The following is a 22,880-nucleotide window of genomic DNA, read 5'->3' on the forward strand; positions in this document are numbered from 1 at the left end:
CAGATTGAGGAAGGGTTCGCACGCCACTGGGCAAGTGGGATTAAGGACGACTTGTACAGAATGGGTCTGTGGGAACTGTGGGAAGAGGTGAGGAGCGGGAGGTGCGAAACTGGGATGTTGCAAATCATAAGGGAAAGGTTGGTGGACAGTAGAAGGCAAGACATCATGGCAGAATGTAGGGAGAAGGTAACGCTCGTCGCCGCACAACCGCCAGGAGTGTGGGTGGAATGGGGGAGAAAACGATACATTGATACGTGTACGTACCAGCAAAAACCTTGGATTTGCCTGGTTCTTGCTAGGGGGGTGGAGGCAACACAAACTAAAGGGGCCGGACGGTCGTGCCATCTGCACGTTATGCGGCGAAGAGGAGACGAGGGCTCACATCCTACATGAGTGTGTTTGGTCGGCACCCTTCAGACAACGCAAATGGGGGGACAGTGCAAGAGACAGCATTGAGCAGACCATCCAGGCTATATGTAGGGAGGAGAGGAGTGGTGTAACGAATGTAAATATCAAAGCCCTGGGCTCCTATTTACATGCAGTTTGGATGGAGCGCAGGAAAATGCTGCAAGGAGTCAGTGAAAGTGAAGGGTACGGAACAGCAGTGGCTCAGGCATAGGTGGAGCGTGTAGTGCAGTGTTGTGACAATGAACAATCTCAAATGTAAGAAGTGGACCACATTGCTATTTATATATGTACATAGTATGTAATTATTTTCCAAATGTTTCTGTTTATAAATGTTTCTGAATGTATGATAAATGGGGTGCATGTTTAAGGTCGGGGTGTTTATGTAACAATATTGTAAGATACGCACAGCCAAAGGGCTCGTACCAATATCAATAAATATCAAATATCAAAATATATCAATATTTGAGGCCCCTGAATCCATTTGAGCTTTGGTTCAGATCTCGATGCCTAAGAAAACAAGGAAGTGGGCAGGAAAAGAAATATTCAATTGATGTAAATAGAAGATTGAACAAATAGATGATTTTGCCAAAGAAGAAATTGATGAAGAAGGCCAAGAACTATTTGTTGTAAATAGAAGATTGAAGAAATAGAAAGAAGAAGAAGAAGAAGAAGCCAATCATTTATTCATAAAGGAAATCGATATTCTAGAAGAAAAAAGAATCCTATTCTTTTAACCAATGAAGAAATTTACGTTAGTAGAAGAAAGAAGAAGAAGAAGCCTATTTCTTTTACTAAAGAAGACATTTACGCTAGTAGAAGAAATAAGAAGAAGCCTATTCTTTTACTAAAGAAGAAATTTACGTTAGTATAAGAAAGAAGAAGAAGCCTATTTCTTTTACCAAAGAAGAAATCTACGTTAGTAGAAGAAAGAAGAAGAAGTCTATTCTTTTAATGTAGAAGAAAGAAGAAGAAGGCAAATATAATCTCTTCCAAAGTAATATTCATGTACATATATCGTATATTCTCTGTAACTGAAAATTCTCAGAATATAGTCTCGCATTTTTATCATATACTTTGGCTATCACGCTTACTTATTTGCATTCTCAAACAAAGAACCCATCCCCCTGAAGATTTTGTAGCCGTTGTATTTTAGTTTAAGATATGCACACTAGGGAGGTAGCATAATCCGAGATCCCTTGATTACAAGGCGATGGCGCTACCACTGCGCCATCAGGGAGGAGGCCATATATTGTTTTATAAATTAAAATTCAACCCGTGTTGTACGTAGTCTATTTGAGATCCATTCTTGTATTTTGAAAGTTCAAACATGTTAACAGTAAAACTAAGAGAACAACTGTGTGGTATCAGCTGTGATTCTGGCATTAAAACTATAATTTTACATTCAGACTTGACGATGTGTTGAATATGTTTAAGAGGTGAGTATCCGTGGATGTTAGTGAAGACAAGTTGGTAGTTCGTTGTGCTGAAAGAGGAAAGCGAGAAGTATTTTTAGGTGTTTTCTATTTATTTTGACACTTAATTTTCTTAGAATTTCTTCACTGTAAATGTAGAGAATATCACGATGTTGATTCACAGAGATAGCTGTGTTAATGCCGAGTCCACCTGTGTATACGTTTTCATTGCATTGTGCAATGGCTCAACAGCATCACGTGATTTGTTACTGATTGCAGCGAGGTGCAGGACTGGGCAGTAAATTTCAGGTGAACAGATATTTTACAAATCTGCAGTAATTAATGGAATAGATATAAATTTTAACCATACCGTGTATTTAATATGGATGAATCTGGTGTCAGCACAGTTCCTTCGAATCCTCCAAAGGTGAAAAGTGTGAAAGGGGAAGGGTCGGTTAAGCAAATTGTTAGTGGAGAACGTGGACAAACCATCAATGCTGTATGTCGTATGAGCGCGTCAGGAAGTTCCATTCCTCTTGCAGTCATCTTTTCACGGAAGAGAACGATGATGAAATGGAACGTCCTTGCTGAAGAAGACGTATCAAGCTGGCAACGTCAAAAGAAACAGTATAGTTGTCCTGGTTGTGATGAGAAGTACAGCGAACTCCCAGTCCAGGATTGGATTCAATGTGCCACATGTGACGAATGGTGGCACGAAAACTGCACCTCGTATGAAACAGGAACCTTCATTTGTGATTTGCGTTAGCGATACCCCAGCCGAGAACTTGATTCACTGTGCTCCATTTTTTCAATGGCACGACAAATGCTTCTCATATGAAAGAGAAACTTTCTTTAGTGATTTGTTTTCCTTTTTATAGAACCTTCATACGAATGTGACTCTGTTTAGAAAGTGTTAGTACGATGCGCATTCTTACCTTGCGCTGCGGGTAAGATTGCGCGTTTGCGTGACCATACTTTTCGTTTGATTTCTGCTGAAATATTGTTTATTGAGCTTTCGGAAATTTACTGTATGTTGGCAAAGGATGGTGCATTCTGTGTTACTTTTTCCGTATGTTACTATCTAGATTCATAACTTTAATAAAACATAACGAACAAAAACTGCGCAGTCTTTCCCCTGTTTTTATGAGCAGCTGCAAAATTATCTACAAACTTGTTTGGTGACTCATGATTGACCAATTACTTAGTAAACAAATGATCCAGGCAGATCTGAACCTGCCCCCTCTCTCTGGCCCACTGATTTTTAGAATAAAGTAATCTTGCTAAAGTAGAAAATGTACTTGAACAATAATGGCCTTGCCCCAAGGCGGTTTTAAAATGGAAAATGTTACTGAATAAGAAAAGTTCAAGTTTTTCTTATTTGCGGTCCAAGTACATCTACCGTACTCTAAAAATCTAGTAGATAGGCTATTAAGGGGGAGGCTTCAGCACTCCCTAGCCCCCCTGTAGCGCCGTCCGTGTAAGGATCGTTGGTGATATGGTGAAAGATGGTGGTGGCGTTCATAGAACATATCCATGCCAAGGACGGTATTCGAACCCAGGACCTTGGTGTCGTAGCGTGCTGTGATAACCACTCTACCATGGAGGTCGGCTTGTGTCATTGTTGACCCACAAGTTGTTGTGGGCCGCAACACATGTTGTCTTAATTGGATTTTTGCACATGAGCGACAATGTCTGTTGAATTCGTGGGATCATTAACAATTTCAGGAGCACATAGAGAACATTGTCGGGTCCCTACATCTACACCACCCCTTTCTGGAATTGCCGTTGCGGTCCACCCAACTTCGACTTGTCCGCTGTTATCAACATGAAAACATTTGTAATAAATCGAATTTTAGGATTATAATTAATGTAACTGCTCCTGCTGCCACAGAGTTTTTTCATAGCGTTATTGGATAACGTGTAGTAAAGGAAGTGGCATTAACTGTTAACTCTGAGGTGACGACGTATTCTCACTCATTGTGGTATTTGAAAAGATCTAAGGGAGGGGATTATGGTAATTCTAATAATTTCTTTTTAAATATCTGAATAACATGTTAATTACGTACATAGTATCCACAGGTGCAAAAAATTAACAACCCTTCAAATACCTATCTGCCTTGGTGAAAGTATCTTTAAAAATGAACATTGGAGTCGTCGGCTGCGAGCTTCTGGGTTGCAACTAGTCTGTGGGTTGCAACGCTGCAACATAAATGTTATATGTACAGCGTAAAAGAACAAGTAATTGATGCGCTTTGCTTATATTAATTTTTTAGTAAAGACAAGTGAAAACTTCATGTTATGTAATGCCAGACAACATATTTAATTTTTAGAATTTATAAAACGTTAAATTCAACATTATTAAGTTGCATTGAAACATGAAAATTTAAACTGTTCAATCACATAGTATACAATGCATTAACTAATGCCGCGTTGGCTAGTGATGGTCTGCTAGAAGTAAACAAAATAGATGGATCTAGGAAGAAGCATCTGAAAATATGACAGAAACAAGTACGGATGTCTGGCAACGGCTACAGCAAGATGGTAAGTAGTTGTAAACAACCAAGTAATTTCACGCTAACACTAACAAGAAGAGGCTATGCATATTATGACAGAGACATGTTTTTTTTATGCATTGAATATTTGTAAGCGGCACTGTCATTAATGAAGTATTAATAAACGTATAATTGACAAACAAATTGTATTATAATGTGTGTACTTGATACTTCTTTCAGAATTCCTTAGACCTTTCCTTCATGGAGGATGTGGGGATAAGAAACAACCAGGGGATATGGAAGGAATGCCCCTGTCTCAACAATTATCAAAGCTAGCCGAAGGTATGTTAATTGAGATGGGTAGTATTGTTATACTTTTAATGTAGAAAATATACTGACAGCCAAGGCACCATAATATTTTTCTGAATGAATTATAACCTAATGATTTTATATTTGGAACATGCAAATCAATTGTGGAGGCATATAGTGGTTCGGATCCCACTTTAAACTTTAGGTCCAGTCCCGATTAGCCTTACTCTGCATAAAGTGGACTTAAAACACTAAATCAATGCAAATAAATTATGGCCTCGACTATTTTCACCAGGTGGTGACAATAGCATTATGGCTATTTTCGCTAGGTGCTGAAAATAGCATGTGAGGCTATTTTCACCAGGTGCTGAGAATAGCATATGTTGCTATTTTGGTAACAGTAGTATAAGCCGGAGACGGATTTCTTCAAATTTACAGGAGAAAAGACGAGAAAGTACTTACGGAATTGCGTTCTTGAGGACTTTCTGAAGCCGGAGAAATTGTTTTTTAGAATCGTGCAACGTATTTTGCCTGAAAATAAGGTATTTTTCGTCAATCATGCATCTCCGTTGTACGATAGCTCGTGCCGCCATTACCGTCGACTACGTGAATCAAATGTTCCGTGTGTTCCGTTATGTAACCCCCTCACAGTGTAGCAACCACGCGGAAGTTTGACAAGATGACGTGTGAGCGTTTTTTTTTTCCAATGTAAGGTAAGACTCTAGTTTACGTCCATTTCATAAGGAATACGTGTCATATATCGTTGGAAAAGCTTATTTTATAAGGAATTCAAGAACGTAAATCTAAAAGCGAGCAAAAATTTCCTGCAGGAGTAAATCGAGAAAAACCGATGTTGTCCGGATATGCGCAATTGAACGTACTGAGGAATTTTTTAGATGATGAAGCACATATTTAGGGGTGAAATGAGTGCTAATGGAACCTAACCTGACAGGCCTAACCTAACCTCGTAGGCATACCTCGACCCCGTGAGTGGATAGTGGGGCTATCGTGAACAGAAAGTGTAAAATGAAAAAGGTACTTACCCGAAGAGATGCCGGGTGCTGCACCACGATCGCGCACCGCGAACGCAAGGAAGCAATCACTATGCAGATAAGGACGTAAAGTAGAGTCTAGCCTCAATTTTCCCTTAAAAACCTTTTGTGAATAGTTTGTGCGGCATTTATCGGTTCATAAGTTTTGAAACACTGCACATCAGCTGACGATACTGCATATCAGCTGACGATAGACAACGTGAGTCAAAATTTGCCCGCCGAATTAGCAACAACCAATAAATGATTATAATGTTAAAAATAACGTTTTTTTCATGAAAAAAAAGTGATCCCCAGCTTGAAAAATCTTCCGCTATGCATATGAGGTAAGTAGCAATGATTTTTATTTGAAAACAAACGAGTTTAATGTGTCTCCGGCTTATACTACTGTTACCGAAGTTATTTTAAATTAAAAATGAGTGTGAGTACTACTGTCACCAGGTAGTGAGAATAGCAGAAAGTGCTGAAGTATTTACCAAAGTAATTTTAATGCTAGTAGCCTAAACCTGACCTGCCTAACTTAACAATGAAAGCATTTAGAAACGTAATACCCCTTCATACTCATGTGACATATTAGCAACACCAAGTCCATATCAGAAATCCATGGCATACAGAAAAAAAGTACCTTTCTCCTTCACAAAAATAAATGCACACCGAAGTAAGTTTTGTACACATCAACAACTAAGAATACACATATCCATGTAGCAGGCCAGGCCAGGTTGTAGGTCATGCACATGCAGTTTAAGATCTGGTGAAAATAGCTCCAAAGCTAGCTTCACCACGTGGTGAAAATAGTTACTCCGATATGTTATATTAAATATAGCATGTACTGTCCCAGTCCAAGTTGTTGAAGGAGGTTAAGAGAATGTAGATATGACTAGAACACACTTATCCAGCAAAATGAAAAATTTACCGATACCACATAAAATATCAGGACAGCAATAAACAATGTAGAAACGTTCTAATACAGAAGTTCAGACATTTAGATCAGAAACTAAATACTCACCTCTTTAATAAGTAAATATACTCTGATTGCTTTTATCTTAGAAATCTAAAAATCATCTATTTTCAAATATATAATGTTTAAATGAAATAACGTTGCGCAGAGTGGCTAACATAATACCTTACAGTGTGGTCCATACACAATATTTGTGTCCTTAATAAGATGAAGAAATATGATGTATTTTAATTGTACTAAATTCATTCTTATATCTATTTTTTTGTAACAAGGTATCACATTACTGGACAAAGAATTACAGCAACAGGTGTCAGATCACTATGAAGATCTACTATCACAAGGAACATGGATTGAAAAACTTGAAGGTGTTTTGGGTATGATGCAGACGCACGTTCAGGTAAGTCATGTCATCTTTCGAAATTGTAACTTTACTTGTGCATCCTAAGGGGTCCTGGGTTCGATACCCGCTGGAGGCACATACTGGTTCGGATCCCACTTTAAACTGTAGGTCTAGTCCCGATTAGCCTTACTGTGCATAAAGTGGACTTAAAAACACTAACTCAAACCAACAAACAAACTTGTGCATCCTATAATTCCCATCATCAGGGCTCGAAAATTCCCGGTCGCCATGGCCACTAAAAATTTCAGCCTGGCGACTGTGATCTTATGCTGTAATATGTACGAAATTTTGATGATTCTAAGTTCAAATTGCAGTACAGCGTAAGTACAGTGCCTTGAATAATGTAGTGTGGAAAACGACCCAAGAAACTACTTCCCCAGACGGATGACAAACATAGATGGCACTGCAATCAGTACGAATGCTAATTTTCTGATGAAAGTAATGTGGCTTAGTTAGTTTTTGGAATGTATTGTGTAGATTTGTTTGTCTTGAAATGCGATACACGAATTGATGGAAACAGTTATATTTGTGGAGTGGTTTGCAGTCACAAAAATGGCATTTATTTGGAAAGAAAAGTAAAATAAAATAAATAAATAAATAGCATGCGTAACAAGAAGAAACATCGCAAAGTGATTCCGGACATCAGGTGTTGGATTGTGGACTAGAGTTTTATTTTTCTATGTTATTAGAATATAAATAGAATCCTGAGAGATATTGCATACCGAGGTGACAAACCACAAGTATTGCTTGGAAGCGAGCAGTCCGTAATCAATGCAGCCTTTCGAACGTAGGGACACAAGCTCTGACTGCACCGTTTCCTCAAGGAGATTTTAGACCAAAGCGACACGCGACAAACGATACGAGGATTTCACACCAAAGCGACGGGTCGTTCGGTTCAAGGCAACTTTCATACCGAAGCGACACATGTTGCTTGGAAAGGAGCCAATCAAGAGCAACATTTCACATCGTAGCGGCATGATGGGAAGCACAGGCCAGCGTTCGGTTGGTGAAATCCTCAAGCGATAAGTGTTGCGTGCCGCTTGTCACTTTGGTGCGCTATCTCCCTAAAGCAATACACTCATTGCATCGCGCATGCGCGAACAACAAACCACAGCAACATGTTGCAAGCTATTGAGGAAATGGCCCAGTTTGAGCGACAAAGCGACACGTGTGGCTTATCGTGTCGCCTAGATCTGTTGTAATGTGCGGTTTATCGTGTTGCCTATCTGTTGTTCGCACAATTAGCAGCGAACGCTTGCTAATAAACTGAAGGCACCATGTCGCTTGTCACTTGGTTGGGAACTTCCCCTGTAGCGTGTCGCTTCGGTCTCAGCACCCTTTCTTTAAGGAGCTTTCCGACCGAAGTAACAAGTAGCACGCGAATACGCCATGTGAACGTGTCGTTTGCTGTTTGGACCCTCATGTGCAATGAATGCTATTTTACAGTCTGGAAGTGTGTGTCACTGGTGTGACAGTGTGAACATTCCGTGTCGCTTGTCCCATTGGTTTGAAAGTTTCCTTACACTCATGTCGATGGCACTAAGAAAGTTTTGTGGGGTTCCCCTTGTCGTTTCATGCAATCATCATTATCATCATTGCCATGATTAGTTTAAAGTGGAAGAAAAGAGATGGTAAATATTAAAAATACAAATGCTTCAGTGTGTATATCTTTAAAAGAAATGATGATAATAATAATAATGAACCTAATTCATACACAAAAATTTAGTTGCCAAGAATATTCCACGCGTATTTTTTCTCCCGTATTATTAAGGAAAGTATGATGATAACAGGACGTGGTCGACTGTCTAGAATGTTCGTTAATATCTTCGTGACCACTGTACCAAATATCATAGCAATTATCACATTGATAGAAATGCTTCATGTAATAGAATCAGACGTTGCAGCGAAAACGTTGCAATTATAAGCAGACGAATACCAAGCTGCGGGATCAACACCAGCGCCTCTACCGGTATCCTTTCTAAGTGGAACCTGCCAGAGAGGCCAAAACCGTCAGTTTTCCACACTACATTATTCAAGGCACTGTAGCGTAAGTTAGCAAATGATTTTTTTCTTTAAATCAACGTTGTGAACATTCCAGAGAGTGAGTAATAATTTCTTACTCTTTGTCCCCCAACACCCCATTTCCTGTTTTCTCGAATGATTTAGTGATGTTTTGAATTCCGTGATGCTCAGCTTCTTATACAGAGTGTTTCAAAAGTTGGACAACCCAAACTTTGAAAATGTATATCATGAAAACAGTAAGAGATATTTACACCGGGTTTTCTGCATTAGAAAGTTTCATCCATCGAGATATTTTTCAATGCTTAAAATTATCAGTTTTCTCCATACATAAAATTTAGATAAATTAATAACTTGTGAAAAGCAGCATTAAAATTTTTCAAGAAATGCACTTTTGAAAGAGAGAAATATGTAAGAAATTATCGAAGGGACATAATTAGATGTCTGATCACTGATGCCATATCAATCTGTCATTTGTGACCAATATTGGTAATGTGCAACATTTGATGGATTTTTTATGGGTTGAGTGAAAAAGTGTCATTTTTGGGGCATATATGGCAATGCTATCAGGTCGAAATATTGTCAACAGATGCATGCCACGTGTGCCTAAGATTTGGCTATAAATTTACGTGAAAAATCATAAACCAAGATTTTGTGCCGAAATTGGACTCTTGAGAGAATCCTCTCGTTACACTGAATTCTCTTCGCTCACTTTCGACGCTACTATGTCTGTTCTTTTAATTGATTCAGCATGGCGTATTCTTTGGAGCAGCGCGTGTGCATCGCTGAAGAGTATTTTACTACTCATTCTTACACTCATGTGCAAGAGGTTTTCCAAGAAAAATCCCCTGCTTCCGCTGTACGTCACAAAGCAACTGTTTTACGACTAGTCAAACACCAACAAATGATCCCACAAATTGTTAAGAGTTGGTATTTTTATTGAAGATTAGGCACACACAGGAGATGTGCTACGTAGAAATGTTCAGCAAAAAATGCAGGCTCGACCAGTACTCGAACCTGGGTCTCTGGCATACCATACAATTTCTCTATCCACTGAGCTACGGAGCCGGCCTGGCCTCACCTGATCTCTTGCTGTCGCTGTTTTACCTGTGTGGAATCGTCTCTGCCAGTGCTACCACAACGGGATCTGTTGCCTTTGAAACACATTAGACTTCAACATTGCCTGGTTTCTCCCAGCGTAGAGATGTTAATGCATTTTCTCTGAAAATTTCTACGTAGTACATTTCCTGTGTGTGCCTGATCTTCAATATATTAACTTCTCTATGCTGGGAAGAACCAGGCAACGTTGGAAGTCAAATGTATTTCAAAGCCAACAGATCCCGTTGCGGTAGCAGTGGCAGAGACGATTCCACGCAGGTAAAACAGCGATAGCGAAAAATCAAGCGAGGTCAGGCCGGCTCAGTAGCTCAGTGGCTAGAGCAATGACATGGTATATCAGAGACCCATGTTTCAAGTCCTGGTCAAACCTGCATTTTTCGCTGAAAATTTCTACGTTGGTATATATTGTTGAAAATCAATTCTCAGATGTTTTCAGCAAATTAACAATATTTTTTTAAAATAATGTAATTGATTTTATTTGGAAACATGCTAACATAAATGTATTAACCCAGTGATAGCGTACATGATTAGTTTAGTGCAGAAAACCTGGTGTAAATACCTCTTACGGTTTTCATGATATACATTTTAAAATGTTGGGTTGTGCGACTTTTGAAACATGCTGTAGTATGCACAATTGCTAGTAGGTAGTTTCCTGGCGCCTGATTTTCAGAGCTGGCACCTAGCTTTGAAGAAAATTTTTCAAGCACTGTTCATCATTACCATTACTCTTAGTGGTGCAATGGGATGTATTAATTTCGGGGCAAATTTACAATACCGGAAGTATCTTCAATTGCTTTCAAATTCGGCATACTCACTAATTTTGCCCTCGTAATCACGAATCTGCAGTTACAATTTGGCAGTCACGTCTAGAAATTGCAAAATAAGTCGAAAAAAAAGTGGGTCCGTGAACGGGGTAAACACCATTGATTTATGAAGAAATCAACTATTTTTTTTGCAATGATTAGCATTTCAAAACTATGTTTATGATGACCCTTAATTTTAACTATGCTTGCCTAACCTAACCTAAACTTACCGTAAATGGTTCGTGGGGCAAACATGTTTTTCACCTTTACGCAAGATGCCATTTTCACACATGAAAAATCAACACTCTCACTTATTGCACAATACTTGAGCAACGTTGGTATCAAGACCATTGTGCGGAAAGGAAGACGTCTTCATATCGTTTCCATGTTAGTGTATGGAGAATTGACAAGGTTATTTAGCAATTTCTAGACATGACCGCCGATTTTTAACTTCAGATTCGTGATTACGAGGCCAAAATTAGTGAGTATGCCGAATTTGAAAGCAATTGGAGATACTTCCGGTATTGTAAATGCATGCCTTAATTTCTATCACAATGTCATGAGATGGCAACAAATGGTTCAAGTGAACTGTATTACAACAAAACAGTAAACTGCAGTTTAACATGTAACCTGATCTAGTTATACTAAGAATGGGAAATGGACAGAGTGAATCTACAGAATGTGACAGTCATTTTTAGTAGAGAAATAACTTAAAAGGAAATGCTTGTGCACATTATGGGACAAATAAAGAAAAAGTAGACTTAATATTTAGTGCATGGGACCTTTTTATGCTGTATACCCTCCAAGGATGGGAGGGTTTCAAACACATGCTTAAAAAAAAAAAACAAGAAAAAACTACTTATTGTGGAGGAATAGATCCATTTGTTGAGTCAGCATGGTCCAACCAAATGTAATTGTATTTGCGAATGAAGGATGTCAAATTTTTTCTTCCTGTGGAACACAGAGAACAAATTAAGGTAATGGTTCTGATTGTTTTATGATTTTTTTTCAAATCCTCCTAGCAGAAACACTAATTATAGTGGAATTTTAGAAATTATTGTCACACGGAACTTGAACCTTCCTTAAAGTAATGATAACTGTTTTGATTCGAAAAAAGTTATTTATGTTGAAAAAGCAACTTAAAAGTTACCTTTCACAAGCATGCGCACTTTCCATGGACCAGGTATTATCTGTTGACAAGCGACAGTTAGTATTGTAGACTAGTGGGAATGAATGTAGAAGTAAATTGGAACCTTAGAATGCATTTAGGAACTTTATTTTAATGCTAGGAGAACCAAACCTGTCATGCCTAACCTAACCTAACCATGAAAGGATATATTGAACAAAATCTTAAGTAATTGCTAAAACTCCACAGTATGTGTTAACAGGTGTAAATTGAAATTGAAGCATGTAAAAATTGCATTCGTAGCATGATGAAATCACAATAAAACAAAAGGAACTTGAAATTAAAACAACCCTGTATAACCAACAGTTCTCATGTGGTGATGTTTTGTGTATATATCTTCACATTTGAAAAGCTTGCGCTTTTAAATAATAATTTTAAAATTGCTAACAACAAACCTACAATATTGCATTGCATTGAAATTCAAGTATGTCATACCTCCATATGTACATCATTAAATGAATCGGCAGGTTTAAGATGGGAATAAGTCCAAAAACTAAATTTTGGGGGAAATCAAAAAGAAGTGTATAAGTGGTAGGGATTAATTTCCTTCTTACAACTTACGTTGATTTCAGGGTTCTTTATATTCTTCTCGGGACTGCTTTTTATGTCTTTCTTCACACTCACGTGTAGAGCGACTCTTTCCGATGATGTTGAGTACAAAAGGTCATCTTGCCATTTTTTAGTCTTCATTCTCTTCTTAAACCTGCCGATTCAAATATCAAAGTTTGTTCCAGAGAAATGAGAAATTTAAGAGGCACACGCTGCTGTTCACAAAAGGGGCCAGTAGGCATACAATCTTTACAGACACTGGCATTTAAAGATTAAACCAGGTCATTTTAAGATTATTTTAAGTGGAACTGAAAGTTGTCATAATGTTGTAATCGATAAACCAAAAGTATTTTTGCTTTACATCTTATTCAAATCCTGTACCAATTTGGGTGGACACAATATGATGTGGAAGAAGGAGACTAGTATCTCCCACACTGGATGCAATTATGTTAACTTCTTAACCAATCAGATACACTTGAAGTTCTCAATTGTTATTGGTCTTTTGTACAAGGGGTGATTTTTTAGTAGTGGTAAATATTTATTTTCTAGACTCATATATGGTTCCATGTTTTACAGGCCTTCGATGTAGTCCCCAGCGTTGGATACAACATGTTGCCAGCGATGTGGAAGTCGTTGGCACTGCCTAATCTGTTGATAGTGTAAAGAGAGTGGTCTATTTCCAGAAAGATGTCTTGAACTGATCGGAAGTGGTTCCTTCATCTTACGGATTAGGTCGAAGACTTAAATCCGGAGAGTATGGGTGTGGAACAAATCAGCCAAAGCTCCTGCTGTATGTGCCCGAGCATTGTCATGTAGAATGATGGGTGGGTTATGCATAAAGTGTCCCCGGTTTCTTCTGAGCTGCTTGCAGGATGTTTTTCACTGTTTGTGACGCTCTCGTGCTGTGCGACCTCTAGCACGTTCAATTTTTAACCAGCTCACTTGCTCCTGCTTCGTAAACATCGTGACTGCATTCCGTGACCGTTCGCTCACAACTGCTCTGTTCTTGTCACTGCGCACGGGCATGGAGTGGGAAGAGTGAGTTCATTTGCTCTGAGGGAGGGTACTCATGTAACTAACCTTTGGCATAAACAGCATTGCACGGCGTTGATATAGCATAGTTGCCACTACTAAAAAATCAGCCCTTGTACTTATTAGGTTCCACTCTAACACTTATTTCACCATAAATTTTCTATTTACTGGAAAGGAAATTTTGAAATATTCATGCCATTTACATAATTTTGCATACTAAATTTAATGATATAGGTTTATTCAAAACTTTTGTTTGGTAACATTTTCATTTTTTTTTGTAAGAATGTGTGTAAAATACATTTTTATAAATGTGCAATTATGAAGGATTATTTTGCATCATTTTTCAATTAAAACTTATGACTTTTTCAGTGCCTGTTGTCGTCTGTGGAACGACTTCGAACTAAGATTGTGGAGCCATACAACAAAATCCAGACACAGACGATGGTGCTTTCACGACTTCATGCAACTTGTGATATGTTACGTCGCATTATACGCATTCTGCAACTGTCCAAAAGACTGCAAGTCCAGATGAAAGGAGGGATTCCTGAGATTACAAAAGCTGCACAAAGTCTTAATGAGCTAGGTATGGGATTTTTTACAGTGATAATAACAGTTTCAGATACATCTGCATGTTTGGTAGTGTATTTAGCTTTCTTTGTTTATATTTATTATGTAACTCTTAATATGGCTGAAATGAATAAAGTTAGAAATAAATAAAATTGGATTCATGGTAGGGTTCAGTAATCATGGCTAAAGTATTGTTCATTTGTTTTGTTTTGTTTTACTTCGCTTTTTGTCCAATTTTTGCTAATTTGCGAAGATGAGGATGCGTGATGATATGATGAAATTGATGAATTGACTCTCATCATGCCGAGGTTGGGATTTGAACCCGGGACCCGTGGCATCATAGTACGATGTGCTAACCACCCAGCCACGGGGGCCAGCTGGTTAAAGTATTGTGCAGATAGAGCTTCATGTTTCTGCATCAATAGTTGTAGCGTATCAATCCATAGGATTGTATATTTATTTTATTAAGTCTCTCTGAACGCTTCATGTTGACCAGGGCATTCACTTGTTTTTCTCTCAGCTGTCTCAAGCCTCTTAGGCATGTTTACAATGCATTGTGTTGTGCCATGCAAACCTCCTGAGCATTCAGGAAACAGGTAACACTTCTGGGTTTGGTGTCAGCGGTTTGCATGGTAGCAATTATGATAATAAACACGATTCGGCGATTCGGCATCGAGGAAGAGCTCGATGGCCAGGGAATATAGAGGTGAGACAAGCTGGGAAGTGACTGGACTTTGGGAATTGAGAGCATAGAGAGAGGAGGTCAGCAAGGCAGGAGGTGAAGAGTAGTACAACGCTCTGGTCAACAAATAGGAGAGAAGCTCACAGAGGACTTCGCTATTTTCATTCAGCTAAGAGACTTCAGTTAGACAGGTAATTATCCTACACCCAGCCATGATACAGGTTCAACGGTTCACAAAATCCAACGAGTTGCCATTGTCTTTTCAGTAGTTTAATTCCTTTGTGTAATTTGTACCTTTCGCATGCCAAGCAATAACTCGTCATGTCAATGACGAGTGGTCTCATCAAGAGGATGAATGATGAGTAGTTTACATCACCCCATCAATTAACTGGTTAACATTCTAGGTGCTCTTAAGATCCCACGAACTTTAAGGTTCGTTACGTGGTGGAGATGCTGGGCACCTAGAATGTTAACCAGTTAATTGATGGGGTGATGTAAACTACTCATCATTCATCCTCTTTAAGGTTCGTTACGGTAGTGACATGGTACTTGAAAATACAAAACTTCTGCACAATACTTTAACCATGTTTACCATGGTAAGTTCCCGTGCATGTTGCACCATCCTATGAAGACACATGTAGGGGGATGTGGAGGTAGGGTTCCACCCCAGAACCGCTTTGTGCGGGGACAAGGTCGGAAAAATTTCGACCTTAGTTCAACCACCCCAGGAATCGAACCTGGGTCTCCCGTGTAGCAGTCAGATGCCGTACCAACTAGACCACAATGGCTTCTATGTATACCATGCCCAACCGTGAGTTATACAGAAGGAAGTGTGGAAATATGGGCAATCGTGTCAAGTGGACATTACAATCCTCAATGCAAACAAAAACAATGAATGACCCCAAAATTATTCAAGTGGAAAAACACTCCATCATTAGCTTTAGCATCAAGCAACATGGAAATATGAAACTTTACCTGTACATGTAACGTAGAGTTATCCAGGAGAAAAATATTTCAGATGTTACAAATATGAGGGTTGTTCAAGGAAAAAGTTTCCCTATGTTTGCAAAAAATTGATTTCTTAAGTTACAAACAAAAATCAAGTTGCACCAAGTAGCATGGCCCTTTCTCACTTTTCAACATAATTTCTAAGGCGGCACAAGCATTTGTCCCATCGTTGCACAAGTTTTTGAAACCCATCTGCAAAAAATTCGGGGTCCAGGGAACGAAGAATACTTTTCACGGCTGTTTTCATTCCATCGACGTCCGTTTGAATTCTGTAGTGTAGTGACGAACGAAGCGCTCATCCTGAGTCACAATATGGCAGAGAAAGTTGTTTCGTTCATTGTGGTAGGAGGTCAGAGAATCCAGGCAACATGTCTTACACGTCGTGAGATGTTCTGCAGTGAGTTGTCGTGGGACCCAACGCGATGAAACCTGACTGACACTGACATTACAGAGTCTCCATAAACAACAACCAGCTTCCTGTGGATGTCGATAGGAGCAAGATTATTTGCCCACTCATACCGGATAACAGAACGAATCTCTTCTTTACTCCACACCGCCAAAACACGTTGTTCCGCCATGACTCACTACTCCTTATGGCCAGGGCACGTTTCTCACTGCATGACTCACGCTAATCACGTGTCATGCATGCGCGGTAGTCCACACGAACATTGCATTGTGTGTAAACGAAAGAACACGTTGCTAGTTTCATTTCATTTATCGGGCTTGTACTTTCTCCAAAAAAAAAAAAAAAAAGGGAAACTTTTTCCTTGAACGACCCTCTACAAACTTTCATCACTGTACACATTTCACTATGAAAATTGCTCACTGGACACCTGACAGTATAATGGCCCATCCATTTTTGTTTTTGACCCAACAATATTTTGCTTTGTGCTTGAAAATATGTTTTAGTTACTACATATTTAAAATCAAGACAGCACATTACTTCTTATTTTAAGTGGCAACGTTTCACAAACTTCTCATTCGTATCATCAGGCACAGTAGAGTTGGAAGAAGGAACTAGTACATAATGCATTATGCAATAGGAATATGCACTTACGATTTTTAAAATAATAAATAATAATACTAATTTATCAGAATATAAATTATGATAATTTTTCTTGTCTGTACTTATTGCTTGCATTGTAGAATTATTTATCTTGTAGTCTATGGTCTACAGAAAGAAAAATATAAATAAAATAGACTGATTGTTTCACAGTTAAGTTGCTATATTACAACAATGTAACATTGACAACATCTGTGTTTTTGTGCTTGTAATAACCGTAGACTAGGGATGGCCAGATCCGGATCCTGGCAGATCCGGAATTTTCAGACCCGGATCCGGATCCGGTACTTTTGGATTCGGATCCGGATCCAGAACTTTCGGATCCGGATCCGGATCCCTTTTGCCATCCCACATGCGCTTCTTTGGAAAGTAAGAATGTGTTTTTAACATATTGTTACCTGCTAAAATATATATATATATATATATATATGTATATATATATATATATATATATATATATATATATATATATATATATATATATATATATATATATATATATATATACATATATATATATATATATATATATTATATATATACACACACATATATATACAGTGGCGTACGCAAGGGGGGGGTTACCGGGTTTAACCCCCCCTTTGAGCTTTTGAAATATTATGGAAAATGCTGTAGAAAAAAATAAAAATGGCAAATTTATCACAGTCAAAGATCTGCGACAGTAATAATAATAATAATAATAATAATAATAATTTGAATTATTATTCCCATGCAGCATGAAGAAAAACACAACATTCCAAACACAATCTAAGCGGCCGCAAAGTTCAAATTTGCAATTTTTTTTTGCAAAAAGTCGCGCAGTGACTCTCGCGAGAATTGTGAAAATTCCTTGCTTCGTCACAGTGTGCCGACCTTATTGCAAACGTTCTTCCCGGTACTGATTTCACATCCCCTTGTGAACTCTCAAGTGATGCTGAGTCTACATCCACATCATTAAATAATGTTGAAGAAGTGCTTTGTGAATCACCTAGAAGTGATAAATGTGTTGGAATGTCTATAAACTTACTTTTCAACGAAAACATAGACTCAGTGGAATTTAGCAACATATATTCTCGCGCTTCATCATCATCCTGGGTGAGTTCCATAGGTAAAGGTAATGTAAATTCCCCCGTGCATATAGCACCGTGCCATGAAGGCACACGTAGTGGTGTGGTGGGCCCCAAAGATTCTCGATCTCGAACTATTTTGCAGGTGATGTAATCAGCACCATGCTCTGGCAGCCTTCATCCCCCAGGGTTGCTCTCAGGTACCCATTGCTATGAGGCTGGGTGCGGAGACAAGGCTGGATAAATTCCAACCAATTCCGGGAATCGAACCCGGATCTCCCACGAGGTTGTCAGAGTAGACGAGCGCGGCTCCTTGAATGACTTTCATATTTCAATAAATTTATTATATTTGCTTGTTTATATGGATTTTCTTCACACTTAAAATGTCTGACTTATCATATACAAATAACCGTTGACTAGACAATTATTTTGTTACAAAGAAACAAAAGAAATGTAATTATGTTCTATTTTTTTCATAAATAGCAGCTGCATTAGTAGTAATTATTAGTAGTAATTAAACTAATTAATTAATTAATTATAAGAATTATTAATTATTATTATTATTAATAATTAATTAAAGTATAATAAAACAATGGTAATGTGAATTTGTAGAAAGTTTTCGAAATAACACCCCCCTTGATGAAATCCTGCGTACGCTACTGTATATATATACACATATATATATAGTGTGTGTGTGCACGTGCGCGATTTGCAATTAATTAATACACTTACAAGGGAGGTCTAAGTCTCCGCCTCCGATTTCCATGAAACTTGGCAGGTGTATAGAGGGGCCCAAAAGAAGAAATACGTGTTTTTGTGTTTCAGCTAAAAAACTGTTTTAGGGGGCAACCCCCCCTCAAATGTCAAGATGAGGAGAAATTGAAGTGGGGATCTGACCGCGAAACTACGTAAATATCGCATAGGAAGAAACAGGGGGCATAGAGCCTCTCTATACACCTGCCAAATTTCATGGAAATCGGAGGGGGACACAGGGGTCAGATCCCCACTTCAATTTGTCCTCATCTTGACATTTGAGGGGGTTGCCCCCTAAAACAGTTTTTAGCCGAAACAAAAAAAAAACACGTATTTCTTCATTTGGGTCCGTTTATACACACACCTGCCAAGTTTCATGGAAATCGGAGGGGAACACAGGGGTCAAATGCCCACTTAAATTTGTCCTCATCTTGATATTTGAGTGGGTTTTGCCCCCTAAAACCGTTTTTAAGCTGAAACAAAAAAAAAACACTATTCCTTCCTTTGGGCCCCACTATAGACCTGCCAAGTTTCATGGAAATCGGAGGGGGACACGGAGGTCAAATGCCTACTTAAATTTGTCCTCATATTGACATTTGAGGGGGGTTGCCCCCTAAAACAGTTTTTAGCCGGAAAAAAAACACGTATTTCTTCCTTTGGGCCCGTTTATTCACACACCTGCCAAGTATGATGGAAATCGGAGGGGGACACAGGGGTCAGATCCTCACTTCAATTTGTCTTCATCTTGACATTTGAGGGGGTTTTGCCCCTAAGACAGTATTTTAGCTGAAACAAAAAATACGTATTTCTTCCATTGGGCTCCACTATGAACCTGCCAATTTTCATGGAAATCGGAGGGGGACACTTAGAACACCTCCCTTGTTAGTCTTATACTTTGTAATTATATAACACTGCATATATCAATTTGTAAAACTGTAACTGTAGAAAAATTGTATAATTTTTGGGTAAATTTCTCGTATCGCACAAACGGATTTCTTCAAATTTACAGGAGAAATTACTTACCAAATGCAGTTTCTTTAAACTTCTGGAAGTTCGGGGAAGTGTTTTCTCGCATCATTAATTGAATTTGGCCAGTAAATCATCTATTTTTCGATATAAATGTGTGATCGATGCACGAAAGCTCTTGCATCCATTTACTTCCAGGTGGATGTAGTCTGTGTGTGATGACGTAATCCCGGTCAATGTTTCCAATCACGTGTTTTTGTAACTGAGGAAGGTAAGTTTCTGCAAATGATTTGTGGGGCTACGTGTCAATGGTCCATGGGGCTATGCGAGAATGGTGTGTGGGGCTACGCATATTTTTTTTAAACCAATTTTTCACTATTGTAACCTATACGTGACCCTACTTAACCTAACCTTACCGGAAATGGTTCGTGGGGCTATGCGTCAATGATTTGTGGGGCTACGTAGGTATTTTTGGGTGCAGTGGGGTGGAAACACTGCATGCCGAGTAGGATAGAGAAACTGTGACCGCCATTTTGCGTGTTACCGAAGACAAAAAGAAACGAAGAAAACTTACTCGATATGTCGCAAATAGAGCTTATTTCCATGAAATAATCTGAATGCCACCTTCAGCGATGTTTCTCAATGCAGAATACGTAAGTACAAATATTCAAATTAAATGAACTAGCAAATTTCAGCTGTTTGTCCGATACGAGAAATTTACCAATTTTTGTATAACATTTCTATCTTGTTATATGCGTTAAAGGTTTCATCCTGGAATGGAATGTCTCACATTTATGTTTGTTTCCATTTCCAATACATTCGAATGAATACATATTCGTTTCAATGGCATTTACAAAATCACCTCTGACATTTTATGTTAAACAAGTAAGATTATTTTTGTGCACGTGTGTGTTAGCTGATGCGTAGCAAAGTATTTTAGGAACAACACTTGAAAAAAATTATTGTAGGACTAACTAATGAAAAATTTCTTTGTAATCGAAGATCATAATACCTTTTAAGGTGTGGTAATATTATAATGGGATTGAGATATGAAACTCTCAGATCCGGATCCAGATCCGAAACTTTCGGACCCGGATCCAGAACTTTCGAATCCAGATCTGGAACTATTGGATCCGGAACTTTCGGATCCGGATCCAGATCCGGTATTTTCGGATCCAGATCCAGATCCGTAACTTTTGGATCCGGATCCGAACGGATCTGGATTTTTCGGATCCGGATCCGTTTGGCCATCCCTACCGTAGACTACAATAGAAATAATAAATTATGATGATGGACATTTTGTTCAACAATAAAAACTACATGATAAAACTAAAATTGTATGGCATTCTTTTTAGGTAAAACTTAAAGAAATTACAGCTTTAGTTACTGCATAATTGAGATATGCTGCATGAACTATGAACATGTCCAAAATATATATGTACCGTATTTATACATTGGGCTGAGTGTAATTGTTGTTTTAAATCCACTTTATGCATAGAAAGGCTAATCGGGGCTGGACATACTGTTTAAAGTGGGATCTGAGCCACTGTGCCTCCACCAGGTATTGAACCTGGGACCCCTTGTTTACAAGGACATGTAGTTACTACCGTCCCATCTAGGAGGCTCGTTATACATTGGCACTGGTATTGAATTTTAGCAACATTCAGTGATATAGTTTTTCTTTTTCATAGGGCTAGTGTAGCACAAATATAAGTTAGGGTTTTATTGTAACGGTTTTAAATAGAGTTATGCTATTAGAAGTTTCTGAACAGAAATATGTTGCTTTACAGATCAACTGTCACAAGATGTTGATCTCTCGGGACTTGAGGTGATAGAAGAGGACCAAAGGACAGCGAGAGTACTTCGCTTGGAAGTGGAACGGCAGGCAAAGTTGATGATGGCCCAAGGTTTGGAGAGCCAGAATCAGTCCCAGGTACTTGAGTTGAAGACCTTACATTTATGGATATTTTAGACAGAAGTGACACATCATGTCACCATGGTGCTATGGTGTGAAACATTGCTGTCGATTGGTGCATTCACAGCAACGTTTCGCATTTCACTTTGGTCCGAAATCTCCCTTATTGAAAAATGAACAGACAACCCATTACCCCTCCCTCCATCCTTATGATAAATTCTATTAGTGACTAAGGTTCTTTTTAATAGGGCTGAGCCGATGCCGATGAATCAGTATTGGCCGATATCAGTGGTGTCGATATCGGAAAGTATCGGTTGGAATTCATCTACCAATACCAGCCGATACTTTCCTGACATATTGGTCTCTCACGGGGTCCAGGAAAATGCTGCGCGACACTTTCACTGAGTCTAATTATCCTCGAAATTATGCAAAATTCAAACTTTCTTTTTAGTTTGCACCAATTTTGCACAAAAAACTATATTTTGTGATTACATAATGTCTATTTTAATATTCTGATGCAATTCTTGAATATTTTATAGCAAATTTCTTTATAAATTGATAGACATAATTGTAGAAGTATATTTACACACAAATATTGATCAACATTTTTGAAAAGAAAAAAATATTATTGCAATTTTCGGTATCGGTAAGAGTATCGGCATCGATATCGGTTCGAGGTGATATCGGCTCAGCCCTAGTTTTTTACTATGATAATGTAGAGAATCACAAATCATTGTAGGGGTGCAGGGTTTGATTGGACATGAGTGTTCTTTGTGAGTGACTCTTCATCAATTCCCTCATATCACCACTAATACTCGTAATCACGATTAGCCAAAAGTGCCGTAAAAGCTACACTAAATAACAAAAATGAATTATCAATGGGCTGTATTACTCCTTAGAAGCTGGGCTGTTTTCCATGAAGCCACGTCTCAACACTTGAGGGTGTTTTCAGTGGTAAATTCAATTAAATGATATTTTGTTCTATTAAATATAGATAGATGCACATATTTTTGGTAAATAAAGAAGCAAAATTTTGGTACAAAAAGCAGAATCAATTTCGGGTTCAAAAGCAGTAAATAAAATAAAATTTTGGTGTTATAGCAGTGAAAAATTGGATCAAAAG

At 38.4% G+C, this 22,880-nt stretch overlaps 1 protein-coding gene across 1 annotated transcript in view; it reads left to right on the plus strand.

Moving 5' to 3' along the window:
* Positions 1-4,134: 4,134 nt before the first annotated feature.
* Positions 4,135-22,880, plus strand: part of fws (Conserved oligomeric Golgi complex subunit 5 four way stop) — a 70,384-nt gene continuing 51,638 nt past the window's right edge. The window contains exons 1-5 of the mRNA XM_083112451.1: positions 4,135-4,361; positions 4,553-4,654; positions 6,901-7,025; positions 14,106-14,319; positions 21,633-21,775. Of these exons, the coding sequence (XP_082968577.1) occupies positions 4,316-4,361; positions 4,553-4,654; positions 6,901-7,025; positions 14,106-14,319; positions 21,633-21,775 (630 nt within the window). The 5' untranslated portion in view covers positions 4,135-4,315. The remainder of the gene's footprint in view (positions 4,362-4,552; positions 4,655-6,900; positions 7,026-14,105; positions 14,320-21,632; positions 21,776-22,880) is intronic.

The sequence above is a fragment of the Lepisma saccharinum genome, chromosome 26 (genome assembly GCF_977018435.1).
Source record: "Lepisma saccharinum chromosome 26, izLepSacc3.1, whole genome shotgun sequence".
NCBI lineage: Eukaryota > Metazoa > Arthropoda > Insecta > Zygentoma > Lepismatidae > Lepisma > Lepisma saccharinum.